Source organism: Musca vetustissima, unplaced genomic scaffold (genome assembly GCF_032173495.1).
Source record: "Musca vetustissima isolate MV318-11 ecotype Yass unplaced genomic scaffold, APGP_CSIRO_Mvet_v1 utg23092, whole genome shotgun sequence".
Classification (NCBI taxonomy): domain Eukaryota; kingdom Metazoa; phylum Arthropoda; class Insecta; order Diptera; family Muscidae; genus Musca; species Musca vetustissima.
The window spans coordinates 26,753-54,295 of NW_026885508.1; the positions used below are offsets into that span (position 1 = coordinate 26,753).

Sequence of the window (27,543 nt, forward strand, 5' to 3'; positions counted from 1 at the left end):
TGTCTTTATTTTAATTGCTGCATGTCAGGAGTAGGGGTGACGGGTTGGGACCACACCCAGAGAGGCGACCAAGCTAGTCGGAGCCCATATGGACATGACCCCCCTACTACAGCGCATGTAACAACACATATGAAAATGCTGGGAATATCGAGTTATTCCTTGATGAAAGATTTGCTTTCTCAAACTTTCCCAGCAGGCAGATTGAGTAAATTGAATACAGGAGCAAATTTAATAAAGAACAATTTTATATTGTATGCGTTCCCAATTTTCCTGTTGGGTGATTTTTAAAAACATAATTTGTCAAATTCATATTGACACAAGTATTATGTTGGAATCAAATCAGCTGGGATTTGCTGTTACCTTTTATAATTGTACCATGCTTTGCTCCATACAGTTCCTTTGCTTCAAATAGTTCAAAAAAGGAACTAGATCAGAGAAAGGAACTATATTAATTAAAGAGCTGGAACTAGTTCCGATCGTTCCTTTCTCGGAATAGTTCCAATGAACTAGTTCGTTCCGGAACTACTCAACTTAAGCGTTTATCTATCCCTAGCATAAACAAGCGGCATTATTTGACAATCGTGTGTATGCAAAAAAAAATCGGAGTAAAAGTTACACATTTTAAAAAGAAAATAATAATTAAAAACCTTTAAAACATAGTCACACAATGAGTTCCGGCAACATGCTATACGGTGGTGATGAAATTGGTGCATTAGTTTTTGATCCTGGCCATCATTCGCTGAGAGTGGGTTATGCCCAAGAGGATACACCAAAAGCCGAAATACCCTCTGTTGTGGGAGTTGGACCAAGTGCACCGGATACAAATATGGATTTGGAGACAAAAACTGATAATAATGTTACACAGAATAGTAAGTATTGGACTTAGGGTAGTCCTTTCAGATATAAGAATACACATTTTCTTTCATTTTTACAGATGCTCCATCGCATAAGTATTATGTGGATACCACGTATATAAATGTACCACGTTCCCAAATGGAAATTCAAACATATATGAAGGATGGCATGATTGACAATTGGGATCTATTCGAAAAGGTTATAGATTATGCCTATGCCAAGGTAATACAATCGGAACCCGAATATCATCCCGTATTGTTTTCCGAGGCATCGTGGAATGTACGCAACAATCGTGAAAAACTAACCGAGCTGATGTTTGAAAAATACAATGTACCGGCTTTCTTTTTGGTAAAAAATGCAGTGTTGGCTGCATTTGCCAGTGGACGTGCCACTGCCTTGGTGGTAGATAGTGGTGCAACACATACCTCTGCTGTTCCCGTTCACGAAGGTTATGTACTATCCCAGGCGGTGGTTAAATCTCCTTTAGGTGGTGATTACCTATCGATGCAATGTCGCCAACATTTGGAAAAAATTGGTATTGATTTAACACCCTCATATCAAATAGCTTCCAAAGATGTCGTCAAAGAACGGGATAATCCACGTTTTACAACACGTAAAATCCCCGATAATTTAACACAATCATGGCAGAATTATATGCAGAAATTATTATTGCAAGATTTCCAAATGAATATTTTACAAGTATTGGAAAATCCCTATGACGAACGAGTGGCTTCCCAAATACCCACCGTACACTACGAATTTCCAACGGGCTATCATCAAGAATTCGGTTCAGAACGTTTTAAATTGGCCGAAAGTTTGTTTGATCATGCACCGCTGGGTGCGGGTCAATTGGCGTCGACAAGTGTTGGTATGTGTGATGCTGATGTACGTTTATCGCTGTATGGTTCTGTTGTGGTGACGGGTAAGTTTTGTAAATCTGTTTTATACTTTTTATTAATATATATTTATTTTAATTCGAGAGAGAAATGTTCAGGGAGAATAGGGAGATATTTGGAGTTGTATAAAATGTTGTAAATGGGGGTTCAGGGTATGCCGAATTATCACTGGTTCCCATAAAAAGTTTTCAAAAAGAAATACTTTGATTCACAGTATTTTAAAGTTAAGTTTATCTGCCTTCATTTTGATTTGATTAGCTTGAAAATTCCAATTCTAAAACCAATCAACTTCCCTATCAAGGAGGCAATATTACTGAAAAAATAGTCCAAATATTTCCCATTCTGAAATCAACAAATGTTCACCTGTAATAAATGGGTAATTAATTTTTCTTTTATGGCAGATGAATTTCTTATCCAACCAGAAATACGAACTTTAGGCAGTTTTTTAACAATTCTAAAATCCGAATATCTTCTAAAATTACCAAAAATTGGGGTTACTATTCATTAGGCGCTTTATTTAACCATGGGCCCATATTGAATTTTTTAGTAGACGAATTTTCTATCCTGTCAGTATTGAAAAAATATCAATTTAGTAGAAAAGTACTGAAAATTGTTAAATATATGTGTGTGGAACTTCCATCTGAGGAAAAGATATTCGCACTAAACCGACAGCTACACTGCCCACAACTTGGACGGTTCAAATGAAGCACCCAAAGAACATAATGGTCGATGTAGAACAGATCCCGACACCAATTACTCTTTAACGTTCGATTGTCTTTTCGTGATATCTGTGAAAGACAGGTTAAAAAAATCTTGGTCACCTCCTGCAAAGGACAGCAAGTGGACATGAGGAGTGGAATTCAAACCCGACATTGGCTGCTATTTTTGGGATCACGACTGCCATTGCTTTATGGATGGGATTTCCCGTGAATATCGAGATCAAGAGCGCTAAACGATGCTGATCTTTAACCCGAATAATGGATCTTACTTTTAAAGAGAGTTACAAACGCTAGCACATTATTGGCCGATGCAGACGCTTGGCGACAATTAATGCCCAATTTTTTATTTTGCCAGTCCTGATCAAGTGGGACAAAGTTATTTTCTGATCGGAACTCCAACCCCCTAATCACATAGTTTATTCACACTCAATAAATACATTATTGATTCCTTCGTTAAAACAATCCTTCCAATTTTACAGGTGGCAACACATTATTACAAGGCTTTCCGGAACGATTAAATCGTGATCTGCAGCTGCGAGCTCCATCCAATACTCGACTGAAAATGATTTCGGCAAATGGTAGTGTTGAGCGACGATTCGGTGCCTGGATTGGTGGCTCAATATTGGCATCCATTGGTACATTCCAACAAATGTGGATATCTTCTCAGGAATATGAAGAATCGGGTAAAAGTCAAGTGGAAAGGAAATGTCCTTAAAAATAGCTTAAGAAATGCCAACAACAACACAAGACAAGAAAACAAAAACAATGATTAAATGTTTGGGGGGTAGATTTTTTCTAATAAACAAAGACACGAAATAAACTGGGATATATAAAATACACAATAGTTTTTTCTTTAATTTTTGGATCTTTGGAAATATTTATTTCATAGGAAAAATAAATGCATAAAACATTAACTGGACAAAACAGAGAGATTTCACATTTGGCAACTATTTTCACTTGCCACCCATGGTGTTGTTAACAACACATTGCTAAAAGTAATACAAAAAGAAATGAAATTATTTTTCTACACATATTTTCTTTTAAAATACCACAAACCTTTGCCTCTGTAATGGCTTCAGACCAATCCTCGGCCGCGACTTTAACCACGGCCTTCACCAATATCTGTTTGACTTTTTCAACATTCTCCGAGAATGTTTTCAAAACATCTTGTACATTGACACTCTCACAACCCTCACGCCAACAATCATAATCTGTAGCTATTGCAACAGCAGCATACATTAAACCAGCCTCTTTAGCCAACACAACTTCAGGGCATGTTGTCATATTGATAAGATCGCCGCCCCATTGACGGAACATATTACTTTCGGCACGTGATGAAAATCTTGGCCCCTCAATTGTCACCATTGTGGCCTTATCGTGAACATTGAAACCCAATTCTTTGACAGTTTGCAATAGAATTTGTCTACAACGTTCATTAAATGCTGGATACATGGGCAGATGGCAAACCCCCTGAGGACTATCCGCCGCACCATCATGGAATGTTTGACAACGCTTTGTTGTGCGATCAATAAAATCATTGGGTATAACCAATGTGCCGGGTTTAATTTCTTCACGCAATGACCCGCATGCAGTGGACACCAACAGATGTGTACAACCAGCCTGTTTTAGGGCCCAAACATTAGCACGATAATTCACATTGGAGGGCATAATATTGTGTTTACGTCCATGTCGCGCCAATAGTACACATTTGACACCTTGAATTTCACCTTCGATAAGGACATCCGATGGATTACCGTATGGTGTTGTAACAGTTGTTTTGCGACGATTTTCCAAAATATCTGGATCATCTAAACCGGAACCACCAATAATACCAATCTGAAATTATACATAAGTATATAAAAATATATTTGTTTATACTGAACATATATACAATGAAATACTATATAGGTCACCTCATCCTAGTAGGTGCCTTCCCACATAAGGTCCATTATTTTTATGTGGACTCGTGCGAATTAGTATATACAGTGAACTATCCAATGCAGTGAACCCTCGAAAATCTGAACTAATTAATGACGTCGTAGTTCATATTTTCGAATTTGTTCACATTTTCGATTCGACCAGCTTATTTACCGCTAAATCCCTATTTATTTAATACTTTAATGTTAATACTTTATCATCGAGAGTTCACTGTATAAGGGTCATAACTAGGTGAATACATGACTCTACCTTTAACGTTCCGGTTTCCAAATAGGTTAAAAAGTTCATAATAGCCTTGTCATTCTGAGGGTTCAATTAGATCTCCAGATTTTTCATAACTCTCATCTATATAATTTGGTTCAACACTACGGTCTCTATTTGCCGGTAAGGCTCATGTTTATTTTTGCCGGTAGTTATATATGTATATAGTATGTCAGGTCGTATTCCCCAAAATGTAAATCGCGTGTCTAAAAACATACCTTGATTTGTTGTGCTGCCATCGTTTTTGTCCGACTGCCCGTCTAGTCTCTTGGAGTATTGAAATACAAATAAGTTCGACTAATACTTTGTAATCAGCTTCCTAAAATACTTCCGAATCTTCAAAATTTTCACAATTCTATTGCAAAAGTTCACAAAGTTTTGATAACCTATTACAGGGTTGCCAAAGTTTATATTTTGTAATCGGAAACGAGTGGCAACAATTCGTACAAAGACCTAGTCCCACAACAAAGCGTTCCATGTTATATTGGCTGAGCAGAGATGGGAACTTTGAGATATTTATTAAAAGAATACAGAATTCGTGGAATGGGCAACCATGACCGTATAATAAGGCGGAAACACATACGAGAGAATTTCAGACAAGTCTCTAATGGGGGAAACACATACGAGGATTCAGGCCTGGCCTATTAAGTTGGCTTTGTATGAAATGTCAATATATAAAGGAATATCATAGTCAAACTTGATTTTGGACGCTGTTCTCCTTTATTATTTTACAATAGAATAAGCCAACTTAACATTCCAAGCCTGAAGTCCAAATATGTCAAAGTTGGCATTCCTTAATCCAGAAACCATATTTTTATAGATATATGGCTCCTGAACCAAGGCGATGTCCACTTCAGAGCTCGTGAGCGCAAGAGTAGTTCGGCGGCGGCGGCTTTGCAGTGATGTTCATTAATCTGCTGGATGCGCAGCCTTTGTCGCTTACCTACTCTTATTGAAACCGAAACCGAACCCATCCTGAACCGAAGTTCAATTTTCCCTCACGCTCCTTAAGATAGCCGTCCCCAGATGGGTCAAAAGCTACTGCGGCAACCATCCCTCCTTCATCGTTACAAGGAGTTAGACTGACAAGAGTCCAAATAAAGGTAATGAGGTTGAGATTCTGCAGCGCCAACATTTTCGGCAGGAGCTCCTTGTCCACCGAAGATGTGGGAACCCAAGCTGAGAGGATCTGTCTGATTGGGATCTCAGATAAGGAGACCGCAACAATGTTGGCCCCTTCCCAGAGTGCGCCAAAGCCGTCAACAGTTCTTAAGAAGGAAATCTCTCGATTTCCTGTTCAAACTGTTTATTACTTTAGCACCACTCTGCATGAAGGCACTGCCAAACTTACGATCCCCTTGATCCGATCAGCAGACGATAGCCAATCGAAGGTCTGCTTCAAAAAGCAACCAGTGACTCTTACTAATCCTACCGTAAGGATCAGATTTGTCGATGATTGCCACTTGAAGGTCTTAGTCAGCAGTCACCTTGGTCGGTCTATCGTATGCAGAGCTCCGATTTGCTCGATTTTACTCGCGAGTGAAAAATACTCCCGAGCGGGAGTAAGTAAAGAGTACGAGTTTTTTAGGGAGTATACTCTCCACTCTTTTATTTTGTTTGGAAGTGCTCGCGAGTACTCCTTGTTGAAGAAAAAGAGTGTGAGAGAAAACGTTCGAAATAGAGTAAGAGTGAAATCGAGTGGACAAATAAATTTGGTTGTTTGGTTATTTGTGTGTGTGTGTAGTACCATTTTTTTTTTTTTTTTTGATGTTGATCTTTTGTTTGCTGTGGGGAGATAGATCATTACAAAAATGAAATGACTTACATAAAGAGAACGCAGAAAACGAGCTTGTTGATGCATGCTTTCCCAGCAGTACTGCAAACCAAACATCACAAAGCAAACAAACAATGCACACAAACAACATCAAGTAAAACAACGGTATCACAAAAAAAAAAAAAATTATAATAAAAGAGTACTCGGCAAGAGTGGCTTCCAGACAGGGCTCTGTCGATACGTCTATCACCCTTAAGGATTACAGTTAGATACGGCACGTTTGTAGTGCTTCGCATCGGATTCTTTTCGGCCAGTTCGGACCTTTGAATCCTTGTCCGTTGCTGGGGTCTGGATAGATTCCCCTAAATTTAACATAAGCTTATGTGATCGATTTTTTCATTTCTCTTCATATTGAAATTAAGGTCAGAAGTGTTATATCAAAAACTGTTTTTTTTTTTTTTTGAATAGCAAAATTACACCTTTTTTGGCAAACCGAAAATCGGCTTACGTATCCCTATTATTTAAGGAGAACTTATCTTTATTGTCTTATGACCCTCATTCGTAAACAATACCCGCCGCTCACTATTTTGTTTCACTTTGGATTTTTATCAGTCATTCTCTCCTATTTTCCTATATTCATAGCTTGTGGAACGTTTTTAAACTAGTTAGGTTTATTTAGGCTGAAAATTCTCAAAGAAAGTTTTATCGACTCCTGCAGATACAACATACAAATTGACATCTTATTCTACTCCCACAGTGTATTTCAAAAAATCCTTCCAAAATTCTGGGAACAACATCCAACATGGTGGGTGGTGACGGCGGGCGTGGCATTCAAGTTCTCAACATTTCCAATGTCAATGCCCAGGGTAAAACAGTGCTCAACGATGGCAAACTTCTGGAACTGATACAACAATATCCCTTCATCTACAATCCTCGAGTGAGGTCATATGGTGATCCTGATTACTCCATGTGGGCATGGAAACGTATTAATGCCGCCTTTAATCGCAGCTATGAAAATGATCCTTTCGCTGCCTTTTCCATCACCGATTTAATTAACCGATGGCAAGTTCTGAAACCCCTTATACAATGTCTCAGTAAGGCCTACGACCTGCAGGCCATACCCAGCTCACTGCGACAATCAGTATTACACATCAATACCGAATTGGAAGATCCACGATCGAATTGTCATCAAAAACCCAATACACCGGTACAAAATCTTCTGCAAGACTATATGCCGGAAATTGCAAAATTACCGCTGGATAAGCGTTTGGCTTTGGAAAAAGATGTGTTGCAGGTTTTGTTTAAGGCGGAAGTGGATAGCAAACAAATCAAAAAGTTAGATGCAACTGAAACGCGTCAGGCCAACCAGGAAGCTGATGAACTACTCAAAGATATTGGATTCAAGCCGGTATTCGAGAGGGCATGGAGGCAAAGAAGACTTATGAATAGCAACAGTGATGGTGGTGGTGCTGCTGCAGCTCCTGCTGCTAAAAGGGTCTATGGTGTTCAGCGCCCCAAATGGGTACATTTGTCGGATGCCCATAAACACACGCGACGCTGTTATGTTAATATTAAGCGAATGAATTTAGAAGATTATCTGCCATTGGCACAAATTAAGAAGTTCTATAGTAAGAGATAGTTGAGAATGAGGAGGTGGAGGAGATATATTATCATGTAAAAGCAGAGACTTTTGAAAAAGTTATGGGATCTGCATCATTAGTATAGCAACAACATATACATATGCATCATCCTAGCTTCCTTATCGAAATTTCAAAAATATGCATTTTCAAGTATCATAAACTAAATTGGCTAATTTTGTTGCATTACATTATTAACATAAGTGGAAATTTATAAATAAATAGATTTAAGTTTTTAGTTTCTTAAGTTATGTATAAGAGAATTTGCCGCCGAATAAAAGTGGCTACAGAGAATGCCAAAAAAAAGATTTTTTAAAATTTAAAATAAATAAAATTTGATTGACGCTGCAGTCAGATAGCCTTAATTATGATCCCGTAGATATATGTGACCAGTCCATAGAATTTGTTGATGTAGACACTCAAGTAAGCTAAGCGGACAGATTTCGTAGAGTAATATCTTATTCAAAATCTATAGGTAGTGTTATAGATAAAGTGTTGGTCACTCTGCCGGGGATTAATAGGGTTTGTCTGATTTTATCGCATATACCAAGTCTATGGAAAGAGGTAACGGTGACTTTCATCCATGAAATGTCGAGTCATACGCTACCTAAGGACTATATACCAATTAGCCTTTTTACTTAAGACTCTGGAAAGGTTAAAGACTCTGAAATTAGGAACATTTTAAATCCAAATAAAATTATCAAATTCCAGCATGCTTATATCAAAGACAAATCGGTGGACACTGCCTTAATTGATGGGTCGGGCAAATCGAGAACTCCGATTACACATTGGCTGCGTTTCTTGACTTGAAGGAGCCTTTAACAATGTGAAGCTGGAACCTATGCATTCAGTTCTCGATAGTTCAGGAAAGCAGAATTATCATTTCATCCATTGGAGAGAGTTCCGTGAGGAAACTGATGATCGATGAGATCCTTCTGAAATTCGATCACCTTAGAATAAATGTTGTAGAATATGCCGATGATGTAGTCCTGTTAATCGGTGGACAATTTCTGCCAACTATTTCTGACATCATGCAGGGTGCCTTATTGACTCTGTCCAACTGGGCACACGCCAATGGACTTGGCGTAAAACCCACGAAGACAGAAATGGTACTCTTCACCTTGGTACATTCAGTCCTTGACCACAAACTAACATGGTAAAGGAATGCTGAGGCTGTATGTAACGGTTGTACTACAATTTGTGACCTTCTAGAGATGACTTTAACGACATTAGAGTAAAGCTTCTTAGTAGGGAATCCTGGGCAAGAGGCTCCTCACATCTGGCCGGTCTATCAATAGTTACAGACCGGCCAGAGTCGAAGATGGAGGAAAGTACTGGTGCAGGTGTTTTTTGCAAGGAACTAGCCATCTACAATTCATATGAACCTAACGATCTTTGTAACGTTTTTCAGCACGAAAGCGGCTGAGATAGTCAAAACACCTACCGCTCCACCTAGTCAGGCGGCCCTTTAGGCATTAAAGTCATGTACTCTTAACTCAAAAGCGGTTCGTGATTGCAAGCATGCTTTGATATTCGACGGATGGATAAATTATGTTGGGTTCCAGGAAATGAAAACATAGAAGGGAATAAGATAGCCGATGATCTCCTGTAAAATTTCAAATTTGAGAGTTACTTTTTTTGGGCGAATATGTCCGTCCGTCTGTTGTAATCTTCTGAAGGAATTGAGATAGATCGTAAACATTTTGCATATAGTCGTATTTTGTTTGCAGGCAGGTCAAGTTCGAAGATGGGCAATATCGGTCCACGTTTAGGCATATGCACATATAACCCATATAACCCCCTTCTTATATTAAAATAGTTAGCTGATTAGTTCCGTATGTAGGGGTTGTCCCCATATAGGCGTATTCTACCATAGTATAGGGCATAGTTGTTTCTCGAAATAGTCAGTTTTAACCTACAAATTATGGAATTCTAAGACGATTTAGCCATCGGTTGTAATCATTCGGTTTTCTATAGAAATCGTGAGCAAATAACCTGACGATAATGAAATATATTGGCCATAATTTAGACATCTCCCCCCATATAATTATACATTCTGAAGGAAAGAATTTAGACACAAAACAATCATCTTGGGTTCGAAATTGACATATGTATGTCGGTCATTAATTAGGCATAGCCCTCATAATATTCGCTAATTCCTACACTATGTAATCTAACATTGTAATCTAAATTGCAGTAGTTTCAGGATTGTATATTCTACCATACGTTATTAGTATCAGTCCACGCTTTAAGGTTTTCATTAAAAATTCCTGATATTTGTATTTGGTGTACACAATGGTTTACATACACCAGTTTGTAGAATTATCGATATAGGTTCACTTTTTGGTATGTTCCCTATATTTTCATTTCAAGCATCTGTCAGTATACCTATGGTGGAGGGTATACAAACGCTTTTCATTATTATTATTATAAATTAAATACCATTTATTTGTACATTATTGTATTATAAATTAGATTTATTTATTTTTTTGTTTATAACAATGCTGCATTAATGTTTTTTTATTATTATTTTCTTTTAATTGTAACATTTTCTTTATTTATTTATTTTTTTGTTATTTTATATAGTAGTTCAGTTTTATTTTATTGCAGTAAAAATGCACCATACTAAAAAAGTCAATAACCAAAATAAATAAATAAAAATAATTACATAATATTTTTAAGTAAAAAATAAAAACAAAAACAACAATTTTATTACAGCGGCAGCTGGCAGCATGAATTTAATTTTATTTCGTATCGTTTATTTATTTTTTTTCGTATATCGTTATTATTTTGTTATTATATACATTAAATGTTATTTAAATATAAATATTATGAGGCATGTAAGGATTTTTATTTATTTTTAATATGACAAATTGCATTGTTGTAGTTGGTTTTTTTTTTATTTTATTATAAGATTCATATTAGAGAATATATGATCGATATTTTTGGGGTTGGTTAATGTTAATAATTTTGAAAAAAAAAAAAATATGTTGGTGTAAAGTAACAGCATTGAAATGACTCATTACATATGATTCGAATAATCATATCGCTCATTTGCTGTAAGAGAGGCATAACTCAAAAATGTGTTTTTCGAGTTAATTAATGCATGATTGTTCGCTATAATAGACCTCATATTGTGTAAAAAATTCATATGAATATCTCTTACATACTCTAATTTAGAAGCTGTCCCATATAAAGTGTGAGTGAATTGAAAACTTAAAACGAATTTTCTGCGAAATCGTGTTTTTTGAGTTATGCCTATCATGCAGCAAATGAGCGATATGACCAACACAAATTAGTTCGCTACTCCATTTAAGGGAGGGAGGTGGTGATATGGAGGAAATTTCCACAAAAAATGTATATCTCGTCAAAATTTCCGACAACCAAAAGTGCCAAATTCATAGAAGAAAAAAACACGTATCGGTGTTCAATGCAGAAACCCATTGATCTTCGAAGGAGTCTGCAAAATCATCGATTTTTGTATCACAAAGGTAAGGTGGTGTTAAAATCGAAACATAAAAAGCTCGAAAGCTTGTCTCATCTTTAGAACCCAGAACCAGGATAATGAAGGAACTTAATGGAGCTGTGAATAATCTAACGGACGTCCTTCTCTGCTGCATAGGAAATCCTGTCCGCTAACATACCCAGTGTGGTGGAAAAGGTAACTCAGTGAGCTCAGGGCGCATAAATCAAAACTCGATATTAACTGGAACTCCTATAATGTAAGTTTTAACAAATATAAGAGTGAGACTAAGCGTGCCAAGAAAAAGTTTTGGATTAATGTCGATAGAAGGAATCAACGAAGCTGCTAGGTTTCGAAGATTACTATCCAAGGATCCGAAATCCATCTTAACCTCTTAGAAGAAACCCATTCCCCAAGTTGCAAAGATGTGGATACTACCAACATTGATTGTGATGACATTCAACCTCTTGCGACTATAGATTTGGTTCTTCAATTTGCCTGGCCAAGTATATATCTGACCCTTGAAAAGTGCTTGACTCTCTCGTGCGTTCCGGGTCTATGGAACGAATTAAAGGTTACTTACATTCCCAAAGCGGGTAAACCATGTCACTCTGCACCAAAGAATCCCATTAGCCTAACATCCTTTCTCCTCAAGACTCTCGAAAGATTGATCGACCTGGAGATCGCATCACGCATATATAAAAGGCAAGTCTGTGGAATCTGCACTGCATGAGGTGGTAAGTTATATTGAGAGGAATATGGAAAATTCGAACTTTACGTCGGACGCCTTTCAATAACATTAAACTTGAGTCCGTAAACCACTCACTTAAAAAGTTAGCATTCCTGAAACCCTTACTTGTTGGATAGATAAAATGCTAAATAGCAGAATTATAAATTCAAATGTAGGAGATACGAAAATCAGGAGAATAGTAAGAAGAGGTGCTCCTCAGGGCGGGGTGCTCTCACCGTTGCTATGACTATTGGTAATCAACAATATTCTGATGGAACTGGACGGGAAACGTATAAAAGTCGTAGACTATGAGGACGATATTGATTTCCGGAAAATTTCCGTCAACAACATCGGAGCTTATGCAAGAGCCTTGAAATAAATCCAACAAAGACAGAACTGGTAATGTTCACTAGGAAACGTAAGCTCGGCGTCTTTGCTCCACCAACACTGGATGGAGTGCAGCTTCATCTGTCACCCAAATCAAAATACCTTGGCACATTCCTGGACAGTCTGTTACGATGGAATATGAACGCCGATCAACGGGCGAAGAGAGGGCAGATTGCACTCTATGCATGCAAGAACTCCATTGGGAAAAGCTGGGGGCTAAATCCATCGATCATACACTGGTTGTATAACACGGTGGTAAGGCCCATCCTTTCCTATTGTTCTCTTATTAGGTGGTGTGTGCTTGCGACACAAGTTGACATCCAGCAAACTACACAAGGTATAAAGTGTCAGGCAGCGCCTAGGGCTCTAAGGCTGCATGAGCAAAATCTATGGCGAAATTCTGCTTATGGACGGACATGGATGTATCCTGAAAGGCTAGGCCTTGAGCTTACCTACATGTTGGATAGCAACTGTAGTATTTTCCAAGCAGAAATCTTCGCTATTTGGAATGCAGCAGAATTGATAAAAAAACGGGCCAATTTCTTTTGGGATTTCTACACACAAAAATATGAAAAACAAAACATTTTTAAAACATTTAAATAAAAACAAAAAAAATCCATTATTTCTCATTTTTTTACGAAAACTATTAATAAATAATTAATTTCGTTTAAATCTTTTTGTTTATAACTTAAATAAAATACAAGTATTTTACTAATAATATTAAAAAAAATGTTCGCTAATATTACAACCTCGGCAACATCATAATTTTTGTTTTTTTTTTCTTTTTTTCAGCAGTAAAGCGTCTATACTTCATAATTTTCATTTCTTGATTGTTTTTTTGTTTTCGATAATATTGTACAATGTTCACTTTACTAATTAACATAATTTAATTTAATAAAAATTAAAAGATATACAAACGCACAATGATGTAAAGCAAATAATTAAATAATAATAATTTATAAAATAAAAAAATAACATAACAAAAAATATATATTTATGTACTCATGTATGTATGTGTATATAGCAGGAACGAAAAGGTAGATAGAGGATGTATATGTTGTTGTTGTTGTGGTTGATAATAATAAATAAGGTACTTTTAACAAAAACTGATAATTGGATTTGTGATCGATCTTCTGTCGTCTTCTATTTAACATCTGCTTTACTCTTCTAAAACAATTGATCGGCTAAAGTACCTATAAATGTGGCTAAGTTCATGGCAGAGCCTTCTTTAAACTTGAGGCCAACAGTTTTTCCATACGCCTGTATGAAAATCGCACGAACGGCATTTAAACGTTTTTTACGCCTGAAAAAAAAACAAATACGATAAATAATTAAAAAATGCATTAAAAATTCGAATTGTTTTTATTTATTTGAATTTTGCCTGTAACGGCCATGAGTTTTAAGTTAATTTTTTTCTCTTTCGAGTCGAGCTCAATGATCAAAATTTTGCAATGAAAAGGAAAGCCAGGAGAAGAACCCACGCACCCTAATGGTGGGTGCGACGCGTTTCGCCGTTGGTTAAGCAACTCATCAGGCATATTGGGCAAAGGTCGTATGTTGCTAACGTGTGTTTATATAACAGTTGATGCGAAATTGCATCTGCGAATTAAATTCAAATTGGTCATGGTTCAACATTTGTCTACACTCTAGAAACAGTCCTTTTTCAAAATAGATTTTTGTTGTAGCCATGGGTAATTAATCCACACACCTATAATTGCTTCCATAGAATACACATAAACAAAATCTTTGGCGAATTTATTCCTAGTAGAGATAACTGGAACCATAGTAATCCTCCTCTGGACGGTCTGGCAAGATGGAAGAAAGTCTGGCGTCTACTGTGAAAGACTAGGCCTTGAGTTAACCTACAAGCTGAATTACAATTGCAGTTTTTTCCAAGCTGAAATCTTCGAGATTTGGAAGGCAGCGGAATTGATAACAAGTCTGGATATAGAGGTCGTTGAACCGGTGGCTATCTTCGTGGATAGTAAAGCGGCTCTTAAAGACATCAAATCTTGTTATATCAAATCTGAGGCCGTCCTCAAGTGTAGAGCAGCTTTGGAAGAACTTACTTACAGCTACCGGCTGTGTTGGGTACCATGACACCGTGACATCTTGGGTAATGCATGAGCAGAAGAATTAGCTAGACGAGGATCTCAATCCACAGATCTAGCAATTGATGACTCACTCAAATCACCCATATGTCATCTTTACCAGAACTTTGAGGCGTTCTTTGACGAAAGAGCCTATGAACTTTGGCACAACGAACATAGGTGCAGCAATGTGTCAAGATCCATTTTGCCGACTCTGTCTATTAAAAGGACACACTCACTGTTGAACCTGAGCAAAGCTGAAATGAGAGTAATGACAAGAATTACTGGTCATTGCAATATCAGGTCCTTTTTTATATGCCTTTTGCGCTGGGGCATCCTCATCCATTCTCACAACATGATCTAGCCAACGTAGTCGCTGCAACTTGAATCGTCTGACAATGTCGATGTCCGAGAATATATACCGTAGAAAGGTTCAAAGGTAGCTGTTACCTCTTGCACGCATTATGTCGATGTCATCGGCGTAGGCGAGTAACATGTGTTGTTTGGTGTACAGACTGCCATTTCTGTTCACCTTTGCCTCTCGTATGACCTTTTCCAGCAGAATATGGAAAATATCACACACACATTGTCACCTTGTCTGAATCCTTGTTCAGTATTAAAGGGTTCCAAAAGTTTTTTCCGACTTTAAGTGCTGACCTTATGCCAGTTAAAGTTTTCCTACGTAGGCGTATATAATATTGCAGGTATGCCAAACGCGGACATGACTTTAAACACCTCTGAACGGATAGGGCTGTGGAATGCGGACGAGCAGGTGAAATGTGTCGATGTGTTTTTCGTGGGTTGGCTTCAGCCGTTCACACAGTACGCTGTATAGAACTTTATATGCGATGGGAAGAGATTTATTTCTCGCGAGATCACCCATAAGAACTATAAAAAAAGGGTTGAGGCGTCGGGATAGTTGCCCACACTCGGATAACCCCTCCTACTATGAAAAATCTACGAAAATGAAAACCAAACACCCTTATTGTCCTTTAAACATCACGAGAGTGATAAAACGAATCCAAGTACCACCACAGTTTACGATAGGTGATGCTGCAAGTGTCATTCGGAGCGCTAAATCATCTAAAGTGTTTGGCCGGACACAATATCGCCTGGAGATGTGCCTCGAGTCGGGCAACTTACAAAAGTTCTCAATTTACTGATAAGGACCCCAAACATGGATGAGCAGGGTGCTCCCGCCACTGAACAGACCGAGAAATGAACCAGAACAGACCATGTCATAGAACAGTGTTGGTGGCACTGGGCATATCAAAAGACATTTATGGGTCAGAAAGGTGTCTTAGATAGAGAGCTACAAAGATATAAACGAGACCCTCTAGATCATGAAACTTAAGTAATAGATCTGAATAGTATTACGTAATTGCAGACTGTAGGTCTGGTCTGTATGGAAACCACATGTATTTAAATATAGCAATTGGATTCTGAACATAAATATCAGGGATATTATGAAATCGAATAATAGAAAGAAAGTCTTTTGTGGAACAATACAGGATTTTATCGATACTTATGTCTAGTGCTGAAACCCGGCATTCAACTAAAATATGTGAAATGGATAAATACTCGTCGCAAAAGGAGCAAATAAATATATAACAATTGGTCTGTACAGAGACCACAGACCACAATTGGTATCTTTGTAGACATGTGGTCTATAAAGATACCAATTGGTCTATAAAAACCATTTGTTTTGTAAAAAAGATCCCAAGTATTTATAAAATTATAATTGTAGAGATTGCAATAAAATTATTCTGGAGGGAAATATGCTCAGGAAATCTTGTTAAATTCCCCCACAACACATCAGAATCAATAATAATCACAAGTAAATCCAAAATTAGTGTGGTATACTTACATTATTGTTGACGTTTTACTCGATCCGTTCAGCAGCAGGTCCTTATCGTTGTTGATACCACCACTGCCATTAGTTAGGAAATTAAGTGCACCACCATTATTTATACCGTTACTACTTAAACTGGCATTACTGCCATTGCTGGGCGTATTCGAATGACAGCTGTTATTGTAACCATTGCCCGGCGTACACCCACCGTTACCCCCCATCATTACATAATGACCACTGTTACCCGACGTAATTGAGATATTATCCGGCTGCTGTTGTTGGTGTTGTTGTTGTGATATAAAATGCATCATATAACTGCCATTCATCATGGAATCAATAGATCCCGTATCGGTAACAACTTGCCAGCTACCGTTTGATGATGTGGACTCTTGACGTTGACGTGTCGCACTAACGCCTGGCACTGATATAGGACTAGTTTTTGATCTGCAACAACAAGAAAAATTTCAATATTATATAAAATAAAATTGAAATTATTATTTCAAAGAGCAGTATTCTCCTCTTACCGTTTAGGATTCGGCGAACGACTTGTTAAAGGATTCATAACCATTTGTTGTTGTGCTGTTACTGAGGCGGAGTTTGGCATTGCTGCTGTCGTCGTCGTCGTTGTTGTTGCATAAAAATTATCCGTTATGGACATATCACAGTTGGAACTATTGGAAAAACTATCATTGCTGTCTTGATCGTAACCTAAGATAAAGTCTCTGCGAAAAAATGGAATAAAAAATAATAACGTATTAAATTGATTTTCCATTAGGGGGTGTTCTCCATACAGATCAATTGGTCTATAAAAAGACCTGTGGTCTCTACACACATCAATTGATCTTTATGAAGAACTGTGATCTCTATGCAGACCATTCTGTCTGTTTCGATTTGAACTTACTCTTTAAGTGGTTCATCATCACAGCAATCAGACTTAATAACAATAACACTACTACCGCTACTACTGGAGGTTTTCGTACGTTTCCTTAGGAAAAATAAAAAAGGACGATAAATTGAATAAATAAATCCCAAACATGTTTAATTTATTTTACTCACCTATGTTCTACAATACTAAATTCTTCATCGGTTATATATTTAAGCACATGAAAACAAAAGAACATTATATCTTCACCCCTTTTCAGGCGATCGGGTAGCTGATGGCCAAACAAATACCAGTCATAGGCCAATGTTAAATACGCCATCTGTAGCGCATTTAAATTCTGATGTATTAGACCGTCGGCCCACAACGACAGCCGGACAAGTGATATAAATAACGGTGTACGATCCCAGCCACTGATACAGTGTATTAGGAGACCGGAATTTTCTTCCTGGATATATTTGAGGCAGGCCTTTAGATAATTTTGTGTTATTTGCACCAAATCCCATTGTTTATAGTCATTCCAGTTAATATTCAAATCAGCTGTAGGACCAATTTTCGGTACACTGATAATGGCATCATTAAACGATTGTTTCCAATTGTAGTAGAGATTTTTCGCCATATAATTATTGTCACGAAATTTCTTAAAGAATTCACAGCCGGGATAGGGTAGCGATAATATATTGAATTCTTCGTAATGATTTTCGGGATCAGCTTTTTCCGATGATGAGACGCTGCAAATGAGAAAGAAAATGAGAAGAGATTTTTAATACAAAACAAGCGAAAAAGCGTAAGTTCTGCTGGGCCGAACTTTAGGTACCTTCCATCAAAGGTATACTGACAGATACTTGAAATGAAAAAAAGTACCCTGATAATTCTACACCACATTGTGTACACCAAATATAAATTTCAGTAATTTTTAATGAAAACCATGGCATGGTAGATTTAGATTACATAGCGTAGGAATTAGCGAATATTAGGGGTTATAATTATATGAAGGCTATGCCTAATTAATGACCGACATATGTCAATTTCGGAAGGTATAATTATATGGGGGGAGATGCGACTATATGGGGACAACCCCTACATACGGAACTAATCAGCTAACTGTTTTATTATAAGCAGGAGGTTATATGGGAACTACCCCTAAAATTGGGCGAATATTAATAATTTTTGGTAGGAAGATTTGTTACCATATGCGACTACAAAATACCAAATTACAGCGAATTCGGTTGAAAAACGCGCTCAAGAACCCCCAAATACTGAAAATTGGGGGACCTATATTTTAAATTTGTAGTGAAGAAATTTGGTACCCTATAAGAGCCCCTTGTACCAAATTTCAGCGAATTCGGTTGTAAAACGCGCTCAAGAACCTCAAAATACAATAAATTGGGGGGCTACCAGAAAAAGTGGACCGATATTTATAATTTGTAGTGAAAACATTTGGTACCCAAAAAGAACCCAATGTATTGAATTTCAGTGAATTCAGTTGAAAAACTTGCTCAAGAACCCCAAAATACCGATAATTGGGGGTGCCCTTATATGGGCGCTACCCGAAAAAATGGACCTATATTTATAATTTTTAGTGTAGAAATTTGGTATCCAATAGGAACCCATTGTACCAAATTACACCGAATTCGGTTGAAAAACGCGCTCAAGAACCCCAAAATACTGAAAATTGAGGGTGCGCTTCTATGGGGGTTACCCGAAAAAATGGACCTATATTTATAATTTTTACTGAAGAAATATGGCACCCAATAAGAATCCATTGTACCAAATTTCAGCGTATTCGGTTGACAAAACGCGTTTAAAACCACCCAAAATGCCGTAAATTGTGGGCACAGTTATATTGTGGCTACCAGAAAAAGTGGACCGATATTTATAATATTTAGGGGATTCATTTGATACCCAAAAAGAACCCAATGTACCAAATTTCAGCGAATTTGGTTGAAAAACGCGCTCAAGAACCACAGAATAGGGCGATAACCTTGTATGGGGACTATGCGTAAACGTGGACCGATATAGCCCATATTCGAGCTTGACCTGTCTTGACAAAAGACGACTCTATGCAAAATTTTGGCGATCTATTTTAATTCCTTCAGAAGTTACCGTGATTACAACAGACGGACGGACATTGCTAGATCGAATTTTACCTTGTTCAAGAATATATATACTTAACAGGGTCGGAAATGAATATTTTGATGTGTTACAAACGGAATGACAAAATTAATATACCCTCCATACTATGGTGGAGGGTATAAAAATTAATTAATAGGTATGAAAGAAAACTACTGGAAATATAGATTATATGGGGACTTCAAGATGGATCAGAGATTGTCTTCAGGTTTTATCACATAAAAATCAAATACAAATCCCTCATCTTAGGATGCTGCTCTGACTACCTGATATATCATTCGATTTGCATAGCGTACTCAATAAGGTCTAGAATGACGTACGTGAAGTTTCGTGAAAATCGGTTCAGATTTAGATAATGCTCCCATATATATTTTCGTCCGGTTTAAGGTAAATGGTGCGCCAAAGTTCCTAAATATCTTTCGATATGCACGAAATCTGGCATAGCGTACTGAATTAAGCGTGGAATAATGTGTGTCAAGTTTCGTTAATATCTGTTCAGATTTAGATATAGCTCCCATATATATTTTCGTCCGATTTGAGGTAAATGGTGCGCCAAAGTCCCTAAATATCTTTCGATATGCACGAATTTGGCATAGCGTACTAAATTGAGTCTATAATGATGTGTGCTAAGTTTCGATTTAGATTTAGATATTTATATTTTCGTCCGATTTGTTAGGAGACTATGTAGAATATACCCAAAGTGGTGAAGGGTATCATATAGTCGGCCCAGTCCGACTTTATTACTTTCCTTACTGTTTCTTTTTTTAGAAAAATAGGACCATAGAATTGAATTGTTTTCTTTAGACCAATCTCTCATCATGAACATTGATCCATGTAAATAAAACGGAGACATCGTCGCCGATTATTATTTTGTAATAAACAAGAACAAAAATAACAATAGCAACAGACATAACAAATAATAGCTCACAAATAGAAAACATATGAACACTTACGCCATAAAATATTTGATTTTCCTTTTCTCCACCATCAAATCGACTATTGTCGACACATTCAGTGCATTCAACAGCTGGATGTCACTCTTAATCACTTCATCGTACGAGAATGGCGAAGATTCATTCAAGGCATGATTCATCAAAGAATCTTCATTGTTATCGTTGTTCTCATCGTCGACAATATGATTCCCCCGATCACTGTAGTTGGTGCCGTTCAAACAGTCATAGGCATAGTCGACCACCTTGCGTCCATATGTTTCGGGCATTACGGATATGGTGGCCGATCGACAAATATATTTGCCGCGATACATAATGACTGGGACGGCAAAACGTTGACGACATCGTGCATATTTGGCCATAGTGATGAGTTCACGTATCTTATTGACGTCATACAAATCTTCGTAGATGGTGTGTTGATACGATGATGTGGTTGAGGTGGTGGTACCATTGCCACCACCATTTATCCCCATCAAATTAGTTGTGCCAGTTGTTGTTGCCGTCGCAGTCTGCATAAGATGGTGATGCTGTTGAGGATATTGCATTTGGGTTGGAAAATACGGATGTGCCAGAGGTGGTGGTGGTTGTGTTGGATTGCTGGAAACCCCATTATTGGTTGTAGTTTGTGACATTGCACCATTGGCAAATGTCACAAAGGCATGTATACCGTTATTGGTTGTTCCCATATTGAGAGCTGTCGCCGTCGATGAAGAAGACGATAACGTTGACGACATGGAACCATTACTGCTGGTGGTATTATGATGCTGCGACGATGGAGGCGGCGGCGACGGATAATGGAATCCATTTAGGCTGCTATTCTGTGGTGGTATTGCATTGTTATGTTGTGAGAATATATTCGTATTATTGGCGGTAATCGTTGATGCCATACTGCTGTGCCGATTGTGTTCATATTCCGGTATAAATATACGACCCGGATATCGTGGACTTAGGATACCATTTGTATTTTCAAGTTCGATTAGGGAATAGTCTTGTTTAAATAGGAATTCACATTTTTTCGTTATTTCTTCTTCCTGGAAAGAGAGGAAATAGAAGAGATGGAGGATGTTTATTAATAAATTGCAATTATAATCTAGAATGTTCAGAGTAAAATTTTCGGAACAAAAAGGGACTAGTTTTTTACCATTCTTTTCAGTACAAACTTATCTCTGCCCATATAAGGAAAGCCGGAATGTCTAAGAAAACAGTAAACGAAGTAAAAGTGAGTCTTTTGGGACTCTTGTTGCTGGGAAGAATTATCAACCTTTATTTTGCAGTTCTGCGTAAAAAAAATCCTATAATAAAGCCGGTAGACCAAGCATTTACAACGTGGGATATTTATATAAATGCAATCAGATTCCTAAGGAACATATCTAAGTAAATACTCTAGACTTATTCATAGATCGGGTATTAATTGTACTAAAAAAGATTTTAAAGGCCTGTCTGCATTTTTTATTTATACTTAGTCAATGGTATGGTCTAGGTTATGTTAGGGGATGTGCAGTAACTAACAGTGACTATTTCAGTCTCCTCCTTGTCATCACAGAGTCATGGTCCTATTTACTGGTAAAGGCCTGATATTTTAATGACCAGTAATGAAACCTCTCATTACTCTAATTTCAGATTTTCAGTGAGTTTTTTCTCTTGGCTGACAGAGTCTCCCAGATGGATCTTGACACATTGCACCTAGGTTCGTTATACCAAAGTTCATTGGCTCTTTAGTCGAAGAACGCCTCAAAATTTCGGAAAAGGTGACAGATTGTTGGTTTAGGTTTGGGGATGTGTAGTCACTAATGTGGCTGCAGCACTCTGAGACCGTCAGGTCGATTGTGATCATCCACGAAAAGAAAAATATATGGAGAGATCTATGGGGTAGAAAAAACAGGGAAATAGAGAGAGATGGGAAGAAGGTAATTATGAGATAATATCGATGGCTATAGAGATCGGACAGAAAATATATTACGAGTCAAGGTAAGCACAAAGACATAATACCCTATAACACATTGTGGTGAAGTGTTTTAAAAAATTAAATTTTAAATCTCTAAATATAATATGGAAAATTAAAAAAACAACAATTCTAATTAACATTTAATAATTACACAATTACAGTTCGTCACAGTTCCACGTGCACACATGGCAAACAACGTCAATACGGAAGTGCATGAATGAATGAAAACTAAACGAACGGAGAGATACGTTCAAATATTTTAATTAATGCATGTATATGCCATACTCTGTTTTGTACAGCAACATTTTCCTACATACCAATAAAAATGTATATTGTATGAAAAATTAATTAATACTTAAAACAGCAGCCAATGTCAACTATTAGTAAACGAGTGTTTTTGTGGGGAACCACCTCTCTGGAGAGACAATAAATGTCTGTTGTAAATACAACATCAAGATTTATTGCAAAATAATTTTTTCCCGGCTATTTTCATTGCAATGTGGCCTGTTGTTATTGTTGTCGTCGTTGTTATTATTGTCTGAACTCCAAACAATTAAGGTAAACAACAAAATATCGTCGTCGTCGTCGCATTTAATGATTTAAACGTGCAATGACATACAAAATGAATGAATTCATCGCCTACAACACAAAATGGAAAATAATAATGACAATCGACCAGCACTGATGACAATGACGACGACGTCATCTTTTAGCACATTGTTAAATGGCGCTCAAAAAAAAAAAAAATATATATATATATATATATATATACAAAATTACAGGTAAAGTAGCAAACAGATTCATTAACCAATTCAGATACACAATGACATTGACGAGGGTGTTATGGACAAAAATCAAAATTCAGGTTTGTACTGAGAATTACTTAATAAAACCTAAATTTCAAATTTAATTTTTAAGCCTTATTTTGAAAGCGTTATAATGTTAATAATAGTAATAAAATTAAATTTGTATTCATATGTTGGTGAAATATAATTATTACATAAAATTGATTAAAAATCCTTGCTCCCGGTTATACAACTTTGATGTGTATTTAAATCTCAATTTAACTTACAAACAAAACCAGTTAGGAAAGAAGTAAATTCGGACTGGGACGATAATATGATACCCTTCACCACTTCGGGTATATATGGATTCTAACAGACGTCGCCTTTTCGAAGGATCATAGACATGCAATTGAACGAACTTAAATATGTGATATTTATCTATAAGTGTTCGACACGAGGAAATGAAAGCAATCAATGCCTTCCTTCGGGGATCATAGCTGAATGCTAACGGACGCGTCCACAGGTTGAACAATCAGCGGGTTCAGGGAGAGAGTCTCGGAGGAAATGACGGAGTGCATATGATCCCTGAACTGACGAGGCGAGAATGGCGCCCGCCAAATACCCATCTCAGAAAGTCTGGGACACTACCTCTTAAAGTGACCGCCTAACGCAGGGTTGTCATGCGAACTTAGAACGGAGCCTTGTGCCTCAACAAGTTTATTCAGACTTAGTTGCCAAGTCCTTGCCATGGTCGTCCTCAATCCCTCATCAAAAGCACTTTCTATGTAGCCGAATATTAATAACCCCTCCACTTCTAAAAACAAAAACAACATAGTATGCGATTTTTCGACCGATGCTGGTGTGGCTGCCTTGGCACCTTAGTCTCGAACTTAACAAGGTCAGACTTCAATGAACCCCCACAAATGTTGACGACCAAGCTAATCCTCTGGACCTCTCTTTTGCCTCAGGCCCTTTTACTCTCTACTACGTGAGACAAGACGATATGTACCAACTATTGGACCATACCAATGCGGTTTCAGACGTGGCAATTCCCACCATAGACCAGATTTTCACACTGTGCTAAATCCGCAAAACTAATACGGCTAGGCAGGATAATTTTAACTGCCACAAGGTCAGCAGTTAAAGTCGGAAAAGACCTCTCGGAACCCTATCAATACCGAACGAGGATTCAGACAAGACAGTTTGTCTTGTGACCTTTTTAACATCCTGCTGAAAAAGGTCATACGAGGCAAAGGTGAACTGAAATGGAACTCAGTATAATGACATAATGGATCGAACATTGCGAGTAGTAACAGCTGATGGTATCAAAGCCAAGGTAAATATGGCGGATGCTACAATGGTCTGAGTAAGCAACGCAAAAGCAAGGCCGCCTCTCGCCAGACCAAACTCACACTCTACTGATACTACCCGTCCTGGTGTATGAATCAGAAGCCTGGGTTTTGCCCAAGCAGACGAAGCAGTTCTTGAAGTGTTTGAGAGAAAAATTCTCCGAAAGATCTACGGACCGATCTGCATCGACGGCGAATATCGGCGTCGAATGAACCACGAGCTATACCAGCTCAGAAGGCATATAAAAGCTCAAAAGGTTTATAAAATCGAGCCTACTGACGGTTTTAGCAGAATCAAGACTACGTATTCGATGGAAATATCAAGTGAAATTTCAAATTAGAAAAATTACGCACATGATCGACGCGCCTGGAAAAAATTTTTTTTTAGCTCTGCTTGTGGAACAAATGTTCTGTCTTGACCCAATTAAGTAATTAAAACATAATTTTTAACATAACAGCTGTACTACATTCGTTCCACTCTTTAAATCTGGATTAATTTTTTTCTTCTTCATCAATCTGAAGATCGGTCGGCTGTGCCCTCTCTGGCAAATTCATCCCGGAACCCAAAAAAAAATTATGGAAATGACATAAACCATTTTTTTTGATTATATACACATTTTCTATCTGAAGTTGATGTTATTTGGGTGCCGATCCGGGTCCCGATCAAAGATATCACAAATATTACTTTTATCGCCAAGGATGAAGAAGAGATTATCCCACCCTCTCTCTTATCTATGAATTGATGCTTCTGGGCATCTATCCGTGTCAAGGAAGTGTTTTGCAATCGAATTCGGAATGGAATGATTGCTGAATTCATTGAAGTCTGTCAGGTTGAACCCAATGTTATTAATATTTCTCTCTATATGTCCGATCATCTCATTCAAGATCTGTTTTGATTTCCAATGCACCTCATACTACCTTTTATGATACTGTAAAACAAATCGTATTAACCTGAATTATTACTCACCCCATGTAAAGTGTAAAGCATTAAAAACACAAACAAAAATAAATAAAATCAATGCATCATTTAAGTGTCTTAATGTAGTCGAACACGACACGATACCACACAACAAAACAATAATCGTCAATATTGAAAAAAAAATAAACATAAATAAAAATAACAACAGGGAAAAACAAAAAACTCAAGCTATAGCAGAATCGCGAAATACCTATACATTACAATTACAAGACTTCGAATGTAGTTGTAATAACAACAAACTGTGGCTATGCATGTCTCTATGTAGGTAGGTAGGTATGTATGTCTGCTGTGTAAATAAGTAAATTTACAACAATAACAATAAAATGTGCAATTTTCCCCCCTCCACCAACACAAACGAAAAAGAAACAACATTGTTGGAGAAGAGAAGAGGAGTGGAGGAGATTGTCGGGAGGTCGAGGCGATTACTTTGTTACATCAAGCCCCCAGAGAAGAGTGAGTGGTGTGTGTCGTTGGTTTTGTTCGTTCGTTGGCTGGTTCATTGTTGTCGTCGTCATCAGAGCATTGCACCGACCACCAGCTAAAATTTCTGAATGCCTGCTTCTTTGGCGGAGCAATAGTTTAGTGAAAAAACAACAACATGCTTATCATGGGCATTGTTGGTTGTTGGCAACTATCATCATCATCGTCGCCGTCGTTGTAGTTTTCGTTGTCGTCATCATCATCATCGCTAGTCAGTTTGCAGTTTGAAAATAGTTTTGTTCAATTTCTTTTGGCTGGCTGGCTGCCTTCAATCATTCTGTTGTTGGTTGGTAGTTGTTGCTCATTTTGGATTGTTTGGTTTTTAGTGGTGTAGCCATAAAACTAGCATGGAGGGGTGGGAATATGGCATATATCTATCTTTGTTTAAATTCAGGTAAATACATTTTTGAATGGATATAAGAAATCAACAGAAAATGTCGTCGTAGTTTACATTGTCGGGTAAAAGTTATCGAGAAATCAATTAAAAAACAAGGAAAAAATTAAGACTTAGAAAAAAGACACACACAAAAATCTAAAATCAAATAAAAATAGTTCCAAAACTATCAAGGGAAACCCAATAATTTTACATTGGACAGCCGCCTATTTAATTAGCAGTCGCATTCAGTCAGTGGATCTTGTAAATGAGTCCATATCCTCAGAAGCTAACTAAGAAGTATTCGGAAGAGGTTGGGAATAGTTTCGATGCCTATAGAAATTTGACAGAAGACATATTACGTGCTAAGGTTGCACATTTCCAACCACAGGTACCGTAGTTGAAAAGAAGGATAGAGACGGTCGAAAGTGAGCACCCCCAAGTCTGTGCCGTCTATAGACTAGAACTGGACAGCGACACAGGAGATGCTAATGGTCTCCGTTTCCTCCTCGTCAGCACTGAGTCGGAAGTAATCAGTAAAATCATGGTCCCATCATTTACTGGTAAAGGCCCTGATATTGTAATGACCAGTAATGACTCCTGTCACTACTCTGATTTCATCTTTGCTCAGGTTCAACACTGAGTTTGTTCTCTTGGTTGACAGAGTCTGCCAGATAGATCTTGACAGATTTCACCTAGGTTCGTTGTGCCAGAGTTCATGGATGCGTTCGCCGAAGAACGCCTCAAAATTCCGAAAAAAATTACAGATGGCTGGTTTGATTGAACAATCGATTGCTAGATATGTAGATTGAGATCCTCGAGTAGCTAATTCGTCTGCTTTTTCATTACCCATGATGTCACGGTGTCCTGGTAACCAATACAGCCGGTAGCTGTAAGTGAGTGTTTCCAAAACTGCTCTACACTCGAGGGCGACCTCAGATTTGATATTACAGGATTTGATGGCCTTAAGAGCCGTCTGACTATCCACAAAGATAGTCACCGGTTCAACGATCCCGGCATCCAGACTTTTTATCAATTCCTCAGTCTTCCTAATAGGGAAGATTTCA

At 37.6% G+C, this 27,543-nt stretch overlaps 4 protein-coding genes across 4 annotated transcripts in view; 2 read left to right on the forward strand and 2 right to left on the reverse strand.

Moving 5' to 3' along the window:
* The first annotated feature begins 667 nt into the window (after nt 1-667).
* Nucleotides 668-3,185, forward strand: LOC133332772 (actin-like protein 6B). The gene is made up of 3 exons (XM_061541147.1): nt 668-869; nt 935-1,777; nt 2,950-3,185. The coding sequence occupies exons 1-3, from the start codon at nt 668-670 to the stop codon at nt 3,183-3,185; spliced, it is 1,281 nt and encodes a 426-aa protein (XP_061397131.1).
* Nucleotides 3,186-3,404: 219 nt separating this feature from the next.
* On the reverse strand, nt 3,405-4,908 carry LOC133332769 (S-methyl-5'-thioadenosine phosphorylase-like). Its single transcript, XM_061541143.1, has 3 exons — nt 4,888-4,908; nt 3,501-4,306; nt 3,405-3,459 (listed from the first exon to the last, which is right to left on the reverse strand). Exons 1-3 carry the CDS (start codon nt 4,906-4,908, stop codon nt 3,405-3,407), a joined length of 882 nt encoding a protein of 293 aa, XP_061397127.1.
* Nucleotides 4,909-7,244: 2,336 nt separating this feature from the next.
* LOC133332770 (uncharacterized) lies at nt 7,245-8,083 on the forward strand. Its single transcript, XM_061541145.1, has one exon. It carries the CDS (start codon nt 7,246-7,248, stop codon nt 8,080-8,082), a length of 837 nt encoding a protein of 278 aa, XP_061397129.1. The 5' UTR covers nt 7,245; the 3' UTR covers nt 8,083.
* Nucleotides 8,084-13,827: 5,744 nt separating this feature from the next.
* Nucleotides 13,828-27,543, reverse strand: part of LOC133332771 (myotubularin-related protein 14) — a 28,121-nt gene continuing 14,405 nt past the window's right edge. Inside the window, exons 2-8 of the mRNA XM_061541146.1 lie at nt 21,039-21,596; nt 20,569-20,978; nt 17,659-18,213; nt 17,504-17,587; nt 17,127-17,324; nt 16,618-17,046; nt 13,828-13,963 (exon numbers count right to left, since the gene is read on the reverse strand). Of these exons, the coding sequence (XP_061397130.1) occupies nt 13,828-13,963; nt 16,618-17,046; nt 17,127-17,324; nt 17,504-17,587; nt 17,659-18,213; nt 20,569-20,978; nt 21,039-21,596 (2,370 nt within the window). The remainder of the gene's footprint in view (nt 13,964-16,617; nt 17,047-17,126; nt 17,325-17,503; nt 17,588-17,658; nt 18,214-20,568; nt 20,979-21,038; nt 21,597-27,543) is intronic.

Bases quoted from the DNA above. Each gene is read 5' to 3' on its own strand.
- LOC133332772 (XM_061541147.1), top strand. From the start codon at position 668: ATGAGTTCCGGCAACATGCTATACGGTGGTGATGAAATTGGTGCATTA. The intron at 870-934 runs GTAAGTATTGGA...TCATTTTTACAG, and splicing joins TAATAATGTTACACAGAATA to ATGCTCCATCGCATAAGTAT. The intron at 1,778-2,949 runs GTAAGTTTTGTA...CCAATTTTACAG, and splicing joins TGGTTCTGTTGTGGTGACGG to GTGGCAACACATTATTACAA.
- LOC133332769 (XM_061541143.1), bottom strand. From the start codon at position 4,908: ATGGCAGCACAACAAATCAAG. The intron at 4,307-4,887 runs GTATGTTTTTAG...GTATAATTTCAG, and splicing joins TGGCAGCACAACAAATCAAG to ATTGGTATTATTGGTGGTTC. The intron at 3,460-3,500 runs GTGTAGAAAAAT...TATTACTTTTAG, and splicing joins GGTATTTTAAAAGAAAATAT to CAATGTGTTGTTAACAACAC.
- LOC133332770 (XM_061541145.1), top strand. From the start codon at position 7,246: ATGGTGGGTGGTGACGGCGGGCGTGGCATTCAAGTTCTCAACATTTCC.